Consider the following 13403-nt stretch of genomic DNA (forward strand, 5'->3'; position numbering starts at 1 on the left):
CTTCTGCTTCCCCCAAACATCACAGACAGTTACTCTGAGTCTGAAGGAGAGGAGAGAGAATATCTTCTTCTACTTAAGAATTGTAGCTTGACCCGATGTAACCCCTAAAGATGGGAAATTCCATAATAGCATTAAATTGGATTCCAAGTGGTATTAAAACTGTCTGTAAAAGTCATAAATTGAACTTGGTGAAGCTGCAGCGTGTTACAGTCGGGTTAGACCGCTGTTCTGTCTCCTGCTGCTCTGTGTGATCATCTATACTGTGTTTTAACGTTTAATTGTTCTCATTTACACATGTTTCAACAGAATATATATGATGTAAAATAGTCATTTTATTGCTGCTCATAAATACTACCTGTTAACCAGCTCATAAGCTGCTGCGCTGCTGATCACATCATTATTTTATTATTGTGACATCTTCTGACATATGCATAAATAAATACAGGTTGATGGGAGCAGCTGCGCTGCGTTCAGCTGTACTGACATTTAAAATAAGAGAGCACAGAGAAAGGTAGAGAAGAGAGAGAAGTTGTCTTCTGTAATTTAATTTACTGCCACACAGCCCCCCCCCCCCCCCCCCCGAATGTGACTGTGCAGGTTCTCATCATAGTCTTGTAAAGCTCAGTTTTCCCCGTTCACACACTGAAATACCAACCTGACATTTCAAGATTTATCTTCTCTGGAGATAGTTTTGGAAAAGCTCCATTTGTGGGTGAGAAAAATGCCAGATTAGTGTTAGAAAGGAAGCGACGGAGAAACAAATGGCTTGATGTGGATGTGTTGTTAGCCAGTTAAAGAGGACATATTCTGCACATCTCCAGCTCTATATTTATATTCTGGGGCTCTACTGGAATATCTTTACATGATTTACAGTTAAAAACTCCTTATTTATCTTCTACTGGTCCTTTATGCAGCCCCTCAGTTCAGCCTCTGTCTGAAACAGGCGGTTGTAGCTCCTGTCTCTTTAAGGCCCCGCCTCCTGATGAGCCCACTCTCTTCTGATTGGCCGACTTCCGGAGGCTACGTAAATAAACTGTAGAAGCAGGTTTTACTACTTTTTCTTCATGGACATGAACAACATATGGGGAAAACCTTAGCAACAACAGCTCCTAGCAGCTCCTGTCTCTTTAAAGCCCCGCCCTCCTGATGAGCCCACTCTGTTCTGATTGGTCAGCTCTCAGGAAGCTTCCTCCGGCTCCGGAGGCTACGTAAACAAACTATAGTAGCAGGATTTCACTTCTTTTTCTCCTTCTTTACTCCAAATGTCAACTTCTCAAATCCATCCGTACATGTTGGAGCTGAATCACATCTGAAATATGAGAGTGAACAACACATGGAAACACCTTAGCAACCACCTTAGCAACCAAGGATGAAAGCCAACATTGTAAGTCATCTGCTGTGATCTACCAGAAATACAATTCTGACCTGTCAAATATTGTGCAAAAGCAGATATTAACTTTTTCGAAGACATCTGACGAAGACATCTGACTAGAGCTGCAACTGACAGTAATTTTCATTACTGTTTAGTCTCGATTAAATTATTAGTCGTTTGGTCTATAAAATGGTGGAAAATGTCAATCAATGTTTCCCAAAACCCAAGATGACATCAAATGTTTTCTTTTGTCCCGATCAACAGTCCTCAACCAACGATATTCAGTTTACTGTCATAAAGGACTAAAGACACCAGAAAATATTCACATTTTAGAAGCTCAAATCAGAGAATTGGGACATTTTTTCTTTAAAAAAATGTCCCAATTCTCTTCTCTTTGCGATTATTTTCTGTCCATCGTCTAATCATTGCAGTTCTACATGTGACAAATAAAAACAAGCCAATCTGAAGAGAAATCATAAAATGATCATGACAGTTCAGTTGAAAATGACAGAAGAGCTGAATGAGGGCAGGAGGCAGCAGAGTGAATGTTGAAAGCTGCAGTCAGACTGTGTGAATGTGAACATTGGGAGACATTATCACACACATGAATGGACGAGCTGACAGGCTACAGCTCCGAACCGCCCACGCCGTCGTCCGCCACGGTCCCCAGAAACGATCGATGCAGGAGACAAGTTCAATAAAAAGTCTGAGACGTCGCTCTGCTGTGTTTCAGATCGACACCACGCGCCGCCTGTCAGCGAGGTGAAGAAGAGCCGCCGCTGCTGTCGGATCGGGTTCGGGTCCGACCGGTGGATTAATGAAGTATCAACTCTCTGAATGAAGAGCTCTGATCTGCTGACGAGCTCCAGCTGTGAAATCACAGACTGCAGAAGCATCAATGCATCGACGACTTAGAAATAAAGTCCCACAGTCAGTCAGACCGGGTTTAAAGAGATGTGCTCAGTGGAAACAAGTTGGAAAGTGAAGAATAAAAATCTATTTTACTAGACCTCGATACACCGTCTCAATCTTACAGATAATAACTATAATACAAAGAAGATCAAGACAGTTGACTAGAAATCACTTTAAATGCAGCTCAGTGTCTCTGAGACTCTACACACACATTCATACTTTAGAAAATTCATTACATTCCCTGATGAAATTGATCGATCGGTGCCTGTTCTTGATTAGTTTGTAAGTGTTATCTGCTGGATGTTGACAGTTAAATTCATCTAACAGCCAGTGGCTCACCGCCCCTCCACACACCGTCTACACATCACCACTAACAGACACCAGCAGAGCAGAGCTGAGCAGAGAGGAAGAACAAGACTGAACTGAGTTTGTCAGTCAGGTGAACTGCAGCTCACTACGGCTAATGTTAATATAGAAAGTCATGGTGTTTAGAGCTGGACGGACAGGAGCTTCTGCATCTGTTTGACCAGTAGAAAGCTTCTTCTTTGTGGCTAAACAACATGGAGTGCACTAACTTTGTAGTAAGTGTTGTCTGCTGGCTATTAACAGTTAAATTCATGTTTAAAAGGCAGAGAAACTGGACTCTTACAGGCTAAACAAAATCAAACTGCTGATGAAGGCAGACCCTCTGAGAATGAAGCTATTGAGCAGAGCCACTTCCGGCATTCCTATAAATACCACCTAAACTTCTCCTCTTCTTCCGCTCTTCCTGTTTCTTCCTGATTCTTCCTCTCCTTCGTAGGGTCTTGAGGGGTTTGCGGCGGATTCTCCATAAGCTTCCCCGAAACGCAGTCAGCAACCGGAAGAACTATGCACATGAATTGTTTTCCGTAATAAATCATCCAAACTCATTTTGTTGATGGTGTGGTCCTCGCTAGTGACACAACGATAATCACGGTAATGACGGGTAATGGAAACGGTCGGCATGTTTCACTGCGGTGGTAAAATCAGTAGACTGGCGTATGTTTTGATCTAAATAGATCTGAGGATTATTAGACCAGATCCAACGTGTGGTGGACCTGAACAGACCCACCGAGGAGAGAACACCATATTTCATGACAATGTGATCATTAGATTTGGATATTTCTTGTGTAAAAAGTTCATTGTTGAGCTGAGGGTGGCACTAGAGGAAGGATCAGAGGTATACTTATTGAAATACAGACCCAAGACCCACAGCGATAACAATGAAGCAGACCTCCAGCTCAGTTCCTGGGTCTTGGACCCTTAAAGACCACCAGTTGGACAGACGGCAACGTAGTTAGTTTGTTAGCTTAGTTAGCAGTTATTGTATGTTAAAGGAACGTGTTCACAATGTTTCCAGTGTGTCTTTAAACCAGCAGTCAGGTGTCCATATGAACAGTGAAAGAGGTTTTCCTCGCTGTAATCATTCCTCCTGTTCATACTGGATATTAAAAGATCCTTCAAATGTGCTTTCAATGGAAGTGATGGAGGCCAAAATCCACAGTGTGTCCACACAGTCATTTAAAAGTCTGTGTGAAGCTTCTATTCAGCTTCATCAGTCTGAGTTAGTCATATCAAGTGGATATCTGACACATTTACAGTCTTTTTAGCATCAAATTCCCTCTTTGTGTTTCCTCGGACAGTGTTTCCCTGTTGAGCTGCAGGTGGAAGTATAGTAACAAAAAGAGGAACTTTGGCACTAAAAAGACTGTAACGTTGAAAGATATCATAAAGAAGCTTCATATTAACTTCAGATAAACCTTTAGATACATTTTTGTCCTCCATCACTTCCATTGTAAGGTCATTATGAAGGGATCTTCTAATGGTCAGTATGAACAGGAGGAATGATTACAGCAAGAAAAACAGCTTTAATGTTCATTTGGGCTCCTGACTGTTGGTTTAAGACTTGTAAAATTGTGAACTGTCCTCTTTAAGTATATGTTTTTCTTTAAAGGAAATAAGATTAAACATGTGAACCCAGCGGTTTTCTCCTTTAAGAGACTCAAAGAGCTTTATATTCTGGATTCTACTGTAACGTCTGTTTTTATCCTTTAAGACAGATCGTGTGTTTGTGCAGCGTCTTTATTGTGTTTAATGACAAAGCCGCAGCGTGTTTCACCACAGAGTTATCGTGATTATCATGTTTGGAAATAATGTGGAGCGAGGATGATAATTCTGTATCAACACAGCTTCTGTGAAGTGAAATGAAGTGAAGTGAAGTGAAGTGGGGGGATGGAGAGGACGAGGTGGCGGCGTTGGAGTGTGGGGGGGGGGGGGGGGGGGGGTTTCTACATCCTGAGGCGAGCTGTGGTGATTCATCTCTCGCGCTGATGTGATTTGTGATGCTTTTATTCATGTTGAAGAAGGAAATCGGGGCAGGATAGAATCAAAACCGACGCCTACTCGCTTCATTATAAATCTGTTTCTTTTCTCTTTTTTTTGTTGTTCTGCTCTTTAACTCCAATCTGCTGCTCTTCCTCTCGGCTTCAGCAGCTCCAAACTAATCCGCTTCAAGTTCAAGACTCCGCCGTCCCCCGATGTTAAATTCGCCTCGTAGCCATGAAGGCAGCACTTATTGTACGAAACAACACAATACAGTGAATACATGAGCTGAGAGAAAAGACTGAAGTTTAGGAGGATTAACTGAAGCTCTGATGTTAAACACTGTAAAATACTACATTTGGATTTAAAATTGATGCTTTTAGTGTTCCTGATTCTACATGGCCAAAAGTATGTGGACACGCACACACGTTCCAGCCTGATCCCGCCTTCTAGAAATCATGTTTACAGTCTGTTCTCCTACTTTTTGTTTTACCAAATATGTTTTGTAGGAAACTAGGAAAGCTAAATGTTATGATTTTGGCAGGTAGGAGAATTTGACAAAACTAAATTCTGAATGCCATCTGGATTTGCAAAAAAAATTTAAATATGTGCTGTCAGTGTAAACACAGCTTGTTTGTACTGTGCTTAATGTCAGAAAGTAGTGAGTAACATCACTCATTAAGGCTCATTATTTTCATCTTTGTGGATATATCATAAATAAATCAGATATAAAAAGCATAAAAATGTTGCAGTAAAACAGTCTGTAGTTCATCCTTTTATTATTTAATGTCTCTGTGAGATGATCAGCTGCTCATTTACATTTTTTCTTTTCAGTCTTTTCATCGTTTTCTGAGCTTTTCTGTCTTTTTAAAAAAAAAATCATGCATGTATTAATGAAAATCTGTAAAGAATGAAAACAATGAGCCTCAAATGTTTTTTTAAAATGGTTTTGGGATTTCTGAAGGGGGCGGACAGTATCCTATGTAAATTCATGGATTAAAAAAAAAAAACAGCTTGTTTTGTTAAATATGTGGTGATAATCTGCCTGTAGTAAGTATGTAAATCCTCAGAATATGATTATTTTTACATATTACTTCAGTATGTAGCAGTTTTTACATCATTGCTCTGGAGAAATCATGTCTGACTGGAGTCAGCAGATGTTATTTCCCTCATGTTTCAGTTGTTTTTATTATTATTATTAAACTGCTGTCTGGGTGCAAACAGTGTCAAACAGCATGAGATTTCTGTTTGGCAGGAGGGATTTAGTCAATATGGCAACAAGACGTTTGTGTGGTTGTTTTGGCGGCGAAACTGTGATAAAGATGAGTCAGACTGAGAGGAAAACCTGCATCACATCCACAGAAAAACAACAGAGAGAATATCAGGAAGAAATGAGAGTAAAACGACAAACAGACTCTTCTGTCGGCTGCAGAAGTAAAGAAACTGATTAACTGAGTAAAAGAAATTAATATATATTAAGACAACAACATCTGACACCGGAGTGAAAGGAAGGATGTGTGATGATATCGTTCAAAGGAAGAGCTGATGAAGTTCTTATTTTGTAGACGTTTATTAGACGATGGCCATCGGGTCCATTCCATGTACAAAGATGGTCTGGGCACCGTACCACTGTCGGTGCATAGCTTATATGGGGTTACACATCTGTATCTTATCACATGAATAACATAGGTTTTCCATGGGCACTAGGTCAGTTGGGAGCCATCCATCAAGTAATTGACAGCTACCTCACAACATATTATGTGTCACAACATACCACATCTGGAACAGTTCCAAACTTGACCATGGATCCATTGTTTGTATTTCTAAGGTCCCCCCGAAGGGCCATACCATGTTACCTAAGGTGACATCCAGACTATGGAATGTTTATGTCACATGTCCAACACCCAAAATCAGTAAAATACATAGGGTCAGATAAAAATCATACTAACACCGGAGTCTGTTCTTTGCTTTGTGTTTTTTTTTACAGGAAGTGCGGGGACTCCGGTCATCTTTAACGAGAACGGCGATGCTCCCGGACGCTACGACATCTTCCAGTATCAGATCAACAACAGGTCGACGGCAGAGTACAAGGTCATCGGACACTGGACCAATCAGCTGCATCTAAACGTAAGGACCAGGAACCAGCGTCAATGATTTTAACACCATTAAAGCCTGTAATGTAATGTAATGATATTTATATGGAAAACAACATATTTATAAGTCAGACTTGATGAACGTTAACCAGCCCGGTTCCTCCGTCCTCCCTGCAGATGGAGGCCCTGCAGTGGACGACGGGCGACTCCTCCCTGCCGGCCTCGGTGTGCAGCCTGCCCTGCCGAACCGGTGAGAGGAAGAAGGTGGTGAAGGGCGTCCCGTGCTGCTGGCACTGCGAGCGCTGCGAGGGTTACCACGTCCAGGCCAGCGAGTTCAGCTGCGAGCTCTGCCCCTACGAGAAGAGACCCAACCACAACCGCACCGGCTGCCAGCCCATCCCCATCATCAAGCTGGAGTGGCACTCGCCTTGGGCGCTGGTGCCCGTCTTCATCTCCGTTTTGGGCATCATCGCCACCACGTTTGTCATCGTCACCTTCGTCCGCTTCAATGACACGCCAATCGTGCGTGCCTCGGGGCGGGAGATGAGCTACGTGCTGCTGACGGGTATATTCCTGTGCTACATCATCACCTTCCCGATGATCGCCGCGCCCGATGTCGTCATCTGCTCCTTCCGCCGCATCTTCCTGGGCCTCGGGATGTGCTTCAGCTACGCCGCGCTGCTCACCAAGACGAACCGCATCCACCGCATCTTCGAACAGGGCAAGAAGGCCGTGACGGCGCCACGCTTCATTTCCCCGGCCTCCCAGCTCGTCATTACCTTCTCACTCATCTCGGTTCAGCTGCTGGGCGTCCTGGTGTGGTTCGCCGCCGACCCCCCGCACACCTTCGTGGATTACGGCGAGCAACGCACGCAGGATCCCGAGAACGCTCGCGGCGTCCTCAAGTGTGACATCTCCGACCTGTCGCTCATCTGCTCGCTGGGCTACAGCATCCTCTTGATGGTCACATGCACTGTTTACGCCATCAAGACGCGCGGCGTGCCAGAGACATTCAACGAGGCCAAACCCATTGGATTTACTATGTACACGACCTGCATCATCTGGCTCGCCTTCATCCCCATCTTCTTCGGGACGGCTCAGTCGGCGGAGCGGGTGAGTGGGCATCAATGATAAATAATGTAATGTCATAATTTATGTAACATTCAGCCTTCGAGCAGAGTTTATAAATGGAAACACGCACCGTCAGCAACATCTGCATGTACTCACACACACATACGACACCGATGACACCGTGTTGAAGTTCTGCAGCTTGTGATGCTCTCGTTCTGCACAAACTGAAGTCTGCTGCTTTACTTTTGTATTCTTCCTTTAATTCTTTTAGTGGCATGTTTCTGAATACTTCGTCTGAGATTGCAACTTTAATTTTTTCATGATATGTTTTGTAATTAATACACAGAGAGGTATCCAGTCCTGGAAACACATTTACCATCAAAACTCAGCTTCTCAATCCTAGCTGTCGATTTTACCAGCTAGAACAATTAATTTAGTAGCTAACGCTAACGCTAACGCTTTTGGAGTCGGTCCAAAACTCAAGCTCAGGTAAGAAGTGAACGTCCGCACCAGCTGATGATACATGAGAAAGACATGAAGATAAACAGTGTTCCTGAATAGCAGTGTAGAGCTAATTAGTCCTTATAGTTCAGTATTATAAGACTAACACAACCCTAAATATAGATGCTAACTACAGAGGAACATACTGCATAAAGGTTAGATTCATGATTCATTGCTCATATTTTCATAGTGTTTTTCACCTTTAGGAGGATTAACTGTGTTTGACAGACATAACATTATCTCTAATATTAGCTGCTAACGTTAGCCATATTGATACAGTAACACCCAATGATCAGCTTTTTCCAACATAACCTGTCACCCCACAAAATAATGTCATTAGCTAATAATATGCTAACTCTTGGCCTTGGAAATAACGTTAGCAAACACTAACGTTAGCAGCTTAAATCCATTCCTTGTCATTTTATATAAATAAAGTAGTTGAAACTAGCACCAGCTCCAGCAGCTACAACAGTAACATGCTGCTCTAACACTGATGCTTCACTATTAATAATCTAATGATGTCATATATAATAATATATCAGTCAAAGGGACCAAACCACTACTTTTACTGCAATACTTTAACTACATCAAGCTCATAATACTTATGTACTTCTACTGTAGCAGGATTTTTCATGCAGGACTTTTACTTGTAATGGAGTATTTTTACATTGCTGTATTGGTACTTTTACTGCAGTAAAGGATCTGAGTACTTCTTCCACCGCTGGTCACAGAGGCTAACAGTTAGCTGCTAATGGACAATAAAGTCGTCCATGCTGTAAGCTGCTTGTGTAAACTTTCAACGTCTTGCTTTCTGTCTCTACATGTGTTAAATACAGAAGATGAAAGATGATTTGGTCGAGAGGCAGGACTGTCTCTACAAATCAGAGTTGGTAACACTCTGTTCTGACTGACTAATTGATGATTGATTTGTTTCTGATCACCACAGGCGCAGCCCAGCCTGCTCTGCAGCCTCTTGACACAAAACTAATTAGAGCAGAATTAAATTTAGCACATTCAGACAACAGTTTTTTGGGTAGAGTTTGCTGCAAGAGAGCTGCCAGATGGAAGATTTTGCTCATTATCTTGTCTTTGGGGAGATCTGGAGGACAGGTGGAGCGATTCACTGAGATTTCCCCTAAATATAGTTTATCAGCCTTTTTCTGCTGCTACTGTTCAGTTACAAATTTAACTTATTTACTTTGATAGAGAAAGATTAAAACCAGGAACAAAAGGAACGGAGCGTTACTGGGATTAGTAACTGTAATATAATTACTGATTTTCAAATTGTAATCTCTTACACTACTGTTACTGAACTAAGTAATTAGATTACTGTAACGTGTCACAAAGTAATGCATGACTGCCCGACGGTGTCCACAACAAGCTGAACAAATGTGACACACAATATATCTTTTTAAAGATGAACCAGCATCTCAGAACACAACAGCATCTGAACAGACAGCTTGAACAAAACTCAGATCAAACTGTCAAACTAGGCTGTGGAGATCGAATAAATATTTAATGTACTGTTTAGCTGTAATTTGAGAAAGTTTGTGACACGGAGGGACTCACATGCACGCTCACATGCACTAACATGCACGCATAGCCGGACTGGGGGGTTAGTGTGACTTCATTCTCTGCTCAGGACGCCATTACTCCACTATATCTTTACGTAGACCTTCAGTACACGACGGTTTCTGACTGAAAGCTCTTTAATTAAAAAGATTCTTGCACAGATTTGAATGTGCAGGAGCTTTTTATCATTCAGTTTGATATTTTTTAGCTCCAGCACTTCAGCTTAGTCTGATACCAGGTGAACGGTGTATTTTTTCTCCGTTACTGACACTGAACACAAAAAAGTGAAGTTCTGGCCTGGTTTGATAACAGCTTTCCTTCTCTTTATCATTTTCAACACTGCAGCTGTTGTATTTCCATGTTCTTTGTATTACATTTAGTCCACTTGCATGTTATGCTGTAAAAATAATAAATACATAAAAGTAGTAGGAGCTGGAAGTATAAAAACAGTTTTGACTGAGACTGAATTAGTTGTAACTACTTTTAATTCTAATGTTTTTAAAATCACATCAAGTTTTAATGTCACTCTCTTACTGCGGTGCTTCTTGTATAATTGAGCTTTAAGCCTCAGTTAAGTTATTTATATATTTTAAGTTATAATATTCATATTGTGAGGAGGTTAGCTCTGTCTCATCAGTTTGAATCTTGAATCCATATTTAAACACAGACGGGTGTCCATCTCTCCTCATATACAACCACCTCTTATCATGTAACTGTAGTTCCATATTTAGACCTCGAAGTTTAGGTCATTTTGTGAACAACTGAGTGACTGACATGTTCATGTTTCTTGGACACCGGATCTGATGAGGGCTAGAAATGGCCGACGGCAGGCAGGTTCATTTTTTTTTTTTGCCCCGGGTTATTTTTTCCCAGAGAAGTGACTGAGGCAGCAGATTCGGAGCGTTCAGACATGCTCAGATGAAGATTACATCACAGTCCCCAAAACAGACTGAGATGTCACATCTAACAGCCGGAGGTTTTTTAAACCCCCGAGGCTTCACAAAGCAGACGTCTGCAGATAGCAACCACTTCTTCTGCAACAAATCAGTTTTTTACAGAAAAACTGAAGCCAAAAGAAAAGATTCTACTAAGAAGAACATGTCCCGGTTCATTATATGGAGAAAAATATAATATATTAGTGGTTCCCAAAGTGAGTGCCATGAGATTAATCATATCATCGCTCATCTATTGTGTGTTTTTAACAGAGTCTCCAGTTTATGGATGAAATATGATGTCACTTATGTCTCTTATACAGATTATTGGTACCCTTCCTTGCATTTTATGAAAATAATGCACCATTCATTGTTGAAATGAAAAGATATTTTATTATCATTGCGTGTCTATGTTTGGTTTGAAAATAACTGAATTCATGTTTATTCTACAGAGACATTATAAAATAGTCTGAACAAAATGATTGGTACTCTTTAGAAGTAGTTAGAAATAATTGGTTTGTAGTGATACTTTAAGCAGCCAGTTTAAAAGGAGAAAATTGCTCACTCTGTTGTTTTGTGCCACTGTGTGCATTACAAAGAACTTGGAAAACAGAAGGAAAACTAGAAAGTGGTCTGAAGAGTTAATAGCCAAGCATGTTCAGCGTAAAGGTTACAAGACTATCTTTAAAGAGTTCGATGTTCCTGTGACCACTGTTGCCAGTATTATTAAGAAGTTTAAGGCCCGTGGAACTGTAGCCAACATCTCTGGATGTGGTCGCAAGAAGAAAATTGGCCCGAGATTGAACAGAAGGATTGCTCAAACGGTCGAGAAAGAACCAAAGAAAACTTCAGTACAGATCCAAGCTGATCTTCAAGTTCAAGGTACAATAGGTTCAAGTCACATCATCCATCGCTGTCTGAATGAAAATTGGCTCCATGGTCTGGTCTGGACTGGACTTTGCCAAAAGGCATGTTGACAAGCCGCAGTCCTTCTGGGAGAATGTGCTGTAGACAGATGAAACTAAATTAGAGATTTTTGGTAAATCACACCATCCTTGTGTTTGCAGAAGAAAAAATGGAGCCTTTAAAGAAAAGAAAAACATATGAAGGAGGCTTAATGATGTTTTGAGGTATCTTTGCTGCCTCAGGCACTATCAAGGCATTTTGGAGTGAAACATATAGCTCAGTGTTTTAGTCGCAGGTCAGGGGCTTCCAGCAGGATAATGACCCCAAACATACATCAAAAAGCAGCCAAGAGTGGATGAGAAGAAAACTTTTGAAGTAGCTGCTATGAGTCCTGATCTGAATCCCATTGAACATCTGTGGAAAGAGCTGAAACTTGTAGTTGGGAGACGGCAGCCATCAAACCTGAGAGAACTGGAGCAGTTTGCTTAAGAAGAGTCTAAACTACCAGTGAAGAAGAGTAGAAACCTTATTCAGAGTTACAGAAAGAGCTTGACTGCAGTTACTGCCTCCAAAGGCTGAACTACTAAATATTAAGTTAAGGGGACCAATATTTTCATTTGTTTTATTGTATTAAATAATATGTTAAGTTGTGAATCAAAAGCAAAGTTTCAGTTATATTCAATGTGAAATAAAGAATGATGGATACCTTCTACTTCTGTCAGTTTCAACTTAATAAAGAGAAAATTTAGTGTTTTTTTAAAAAAGGTGGAAGGTTACTAATATATATACAGTCTGAGACAACGACTGATCTGAAGCCACATGACCATATACCCAACCCATCTTTGTAGGACTGATATGTGTGTGGATGTATATGATTGGTTGTCTTTGATATATTATTTGTTTTATTATTGTTTTTAATTATTATTTTTTGTGCTTCATACCCTATTTTAAATGTCGTTTGTGATGTGTTTCATGATGACCCTGATGAAGGCCGCAAGCCGAACAGTAAAGTTGTTCTATGTACTAGGGGTGTGCCCGAATACAAATACGTTATTCGGCAAAGCACAAATAGTTGGCTTTTCTTATGAATATTTGTTTCATACAAATACTTTTTAAATTATTGGTTTTTGGGAAGAAAAAAAACAAAACATGTCAAATAACAACGAGCAGGTCAGTTATAGTCGCTATCAGTGTCTCTCCTCTGCTCCGCTGTGACGTCTATCAGCAGGTCTCAGTGAGGGGAGTCACATCCACCTGCTACATGACGCACATTTCTTAATTTGGACTTCACTGTCATTTTCATCTTTAATTATCTAAAATTATAAGTGTAATAAAAACAAAAACAGGATTTTTAAGCCTCTTTCCACTTTTATTCGATTACAAATACAAATAATTTTGCTGCCTCAACAAATACAGATACAAATATAAACACTGGGCTCTCTGCACATCCCTACTATATACTACAAGTGTTGCTGGAGTTTTGACTGTAGTCGGTAAGCAAGCAAAGACGACGTCTCCACAGCAACATGGTGGAAAAGTTTTCTTGCCTTGAAGCGAGAGAGATAAGGAAACACAAATGTGAGAACTCTTTCCAGGACTATTGGCGACTGAAGCTCGGTGTCTGGAGAAGGCAGAGCAGCATCCTCGCCACACCAAGCATCTCCTAACAAAATGAGTCGGCCTAACTTCACTACAAACACT

The 13403-nt window shown here is 41.0% G+C and overlaps 1 protein-coding gene across 3 annotated transcripts in view; it reads left to right on the top strand.

Annotated features, from left to right (window-relative positions):
* The window catches only part of LOC122985151 (metabotropic glutamate receptor 8-like), a 159997-nt gene that overhangs the window by 122530 nt on the left and 24064 nt on the right, over window positions 1-13403 (top strand). For all 3 annotated transcript variants that reach the window (XR_006404037.1, XM_044355599.1, XM_044355600.1), the window contains 2 exons: window positions 6615-6754; window positions 6898-7833. Coding sequence is in view for 2 of the 3 variants with exons in the window: in XM_044355599.1 (XP_044211534.1) it covers window positions 6615-6754; window positions 6898-7833 (1076 nt within the window). In the remaining variant the exon portion in view is untranslated. The remainder of the gene's footprint in view (window positions 1-6614; window positions 6755-6897; window positions 7834-13403) is intronic.

This window comes from Thunnus albacares, chromosome 7, assembly GCF_914725855.1.
Source record: "Thunnus albacares chromosome 7, fThuAlb1.1, whole genome shotgun sequence".
NCBI lineage: Eukaryota > Metazoa > Chordata > Actinopteri > Scombriformes > Scombridae > Thunnus > Thunnus albacares.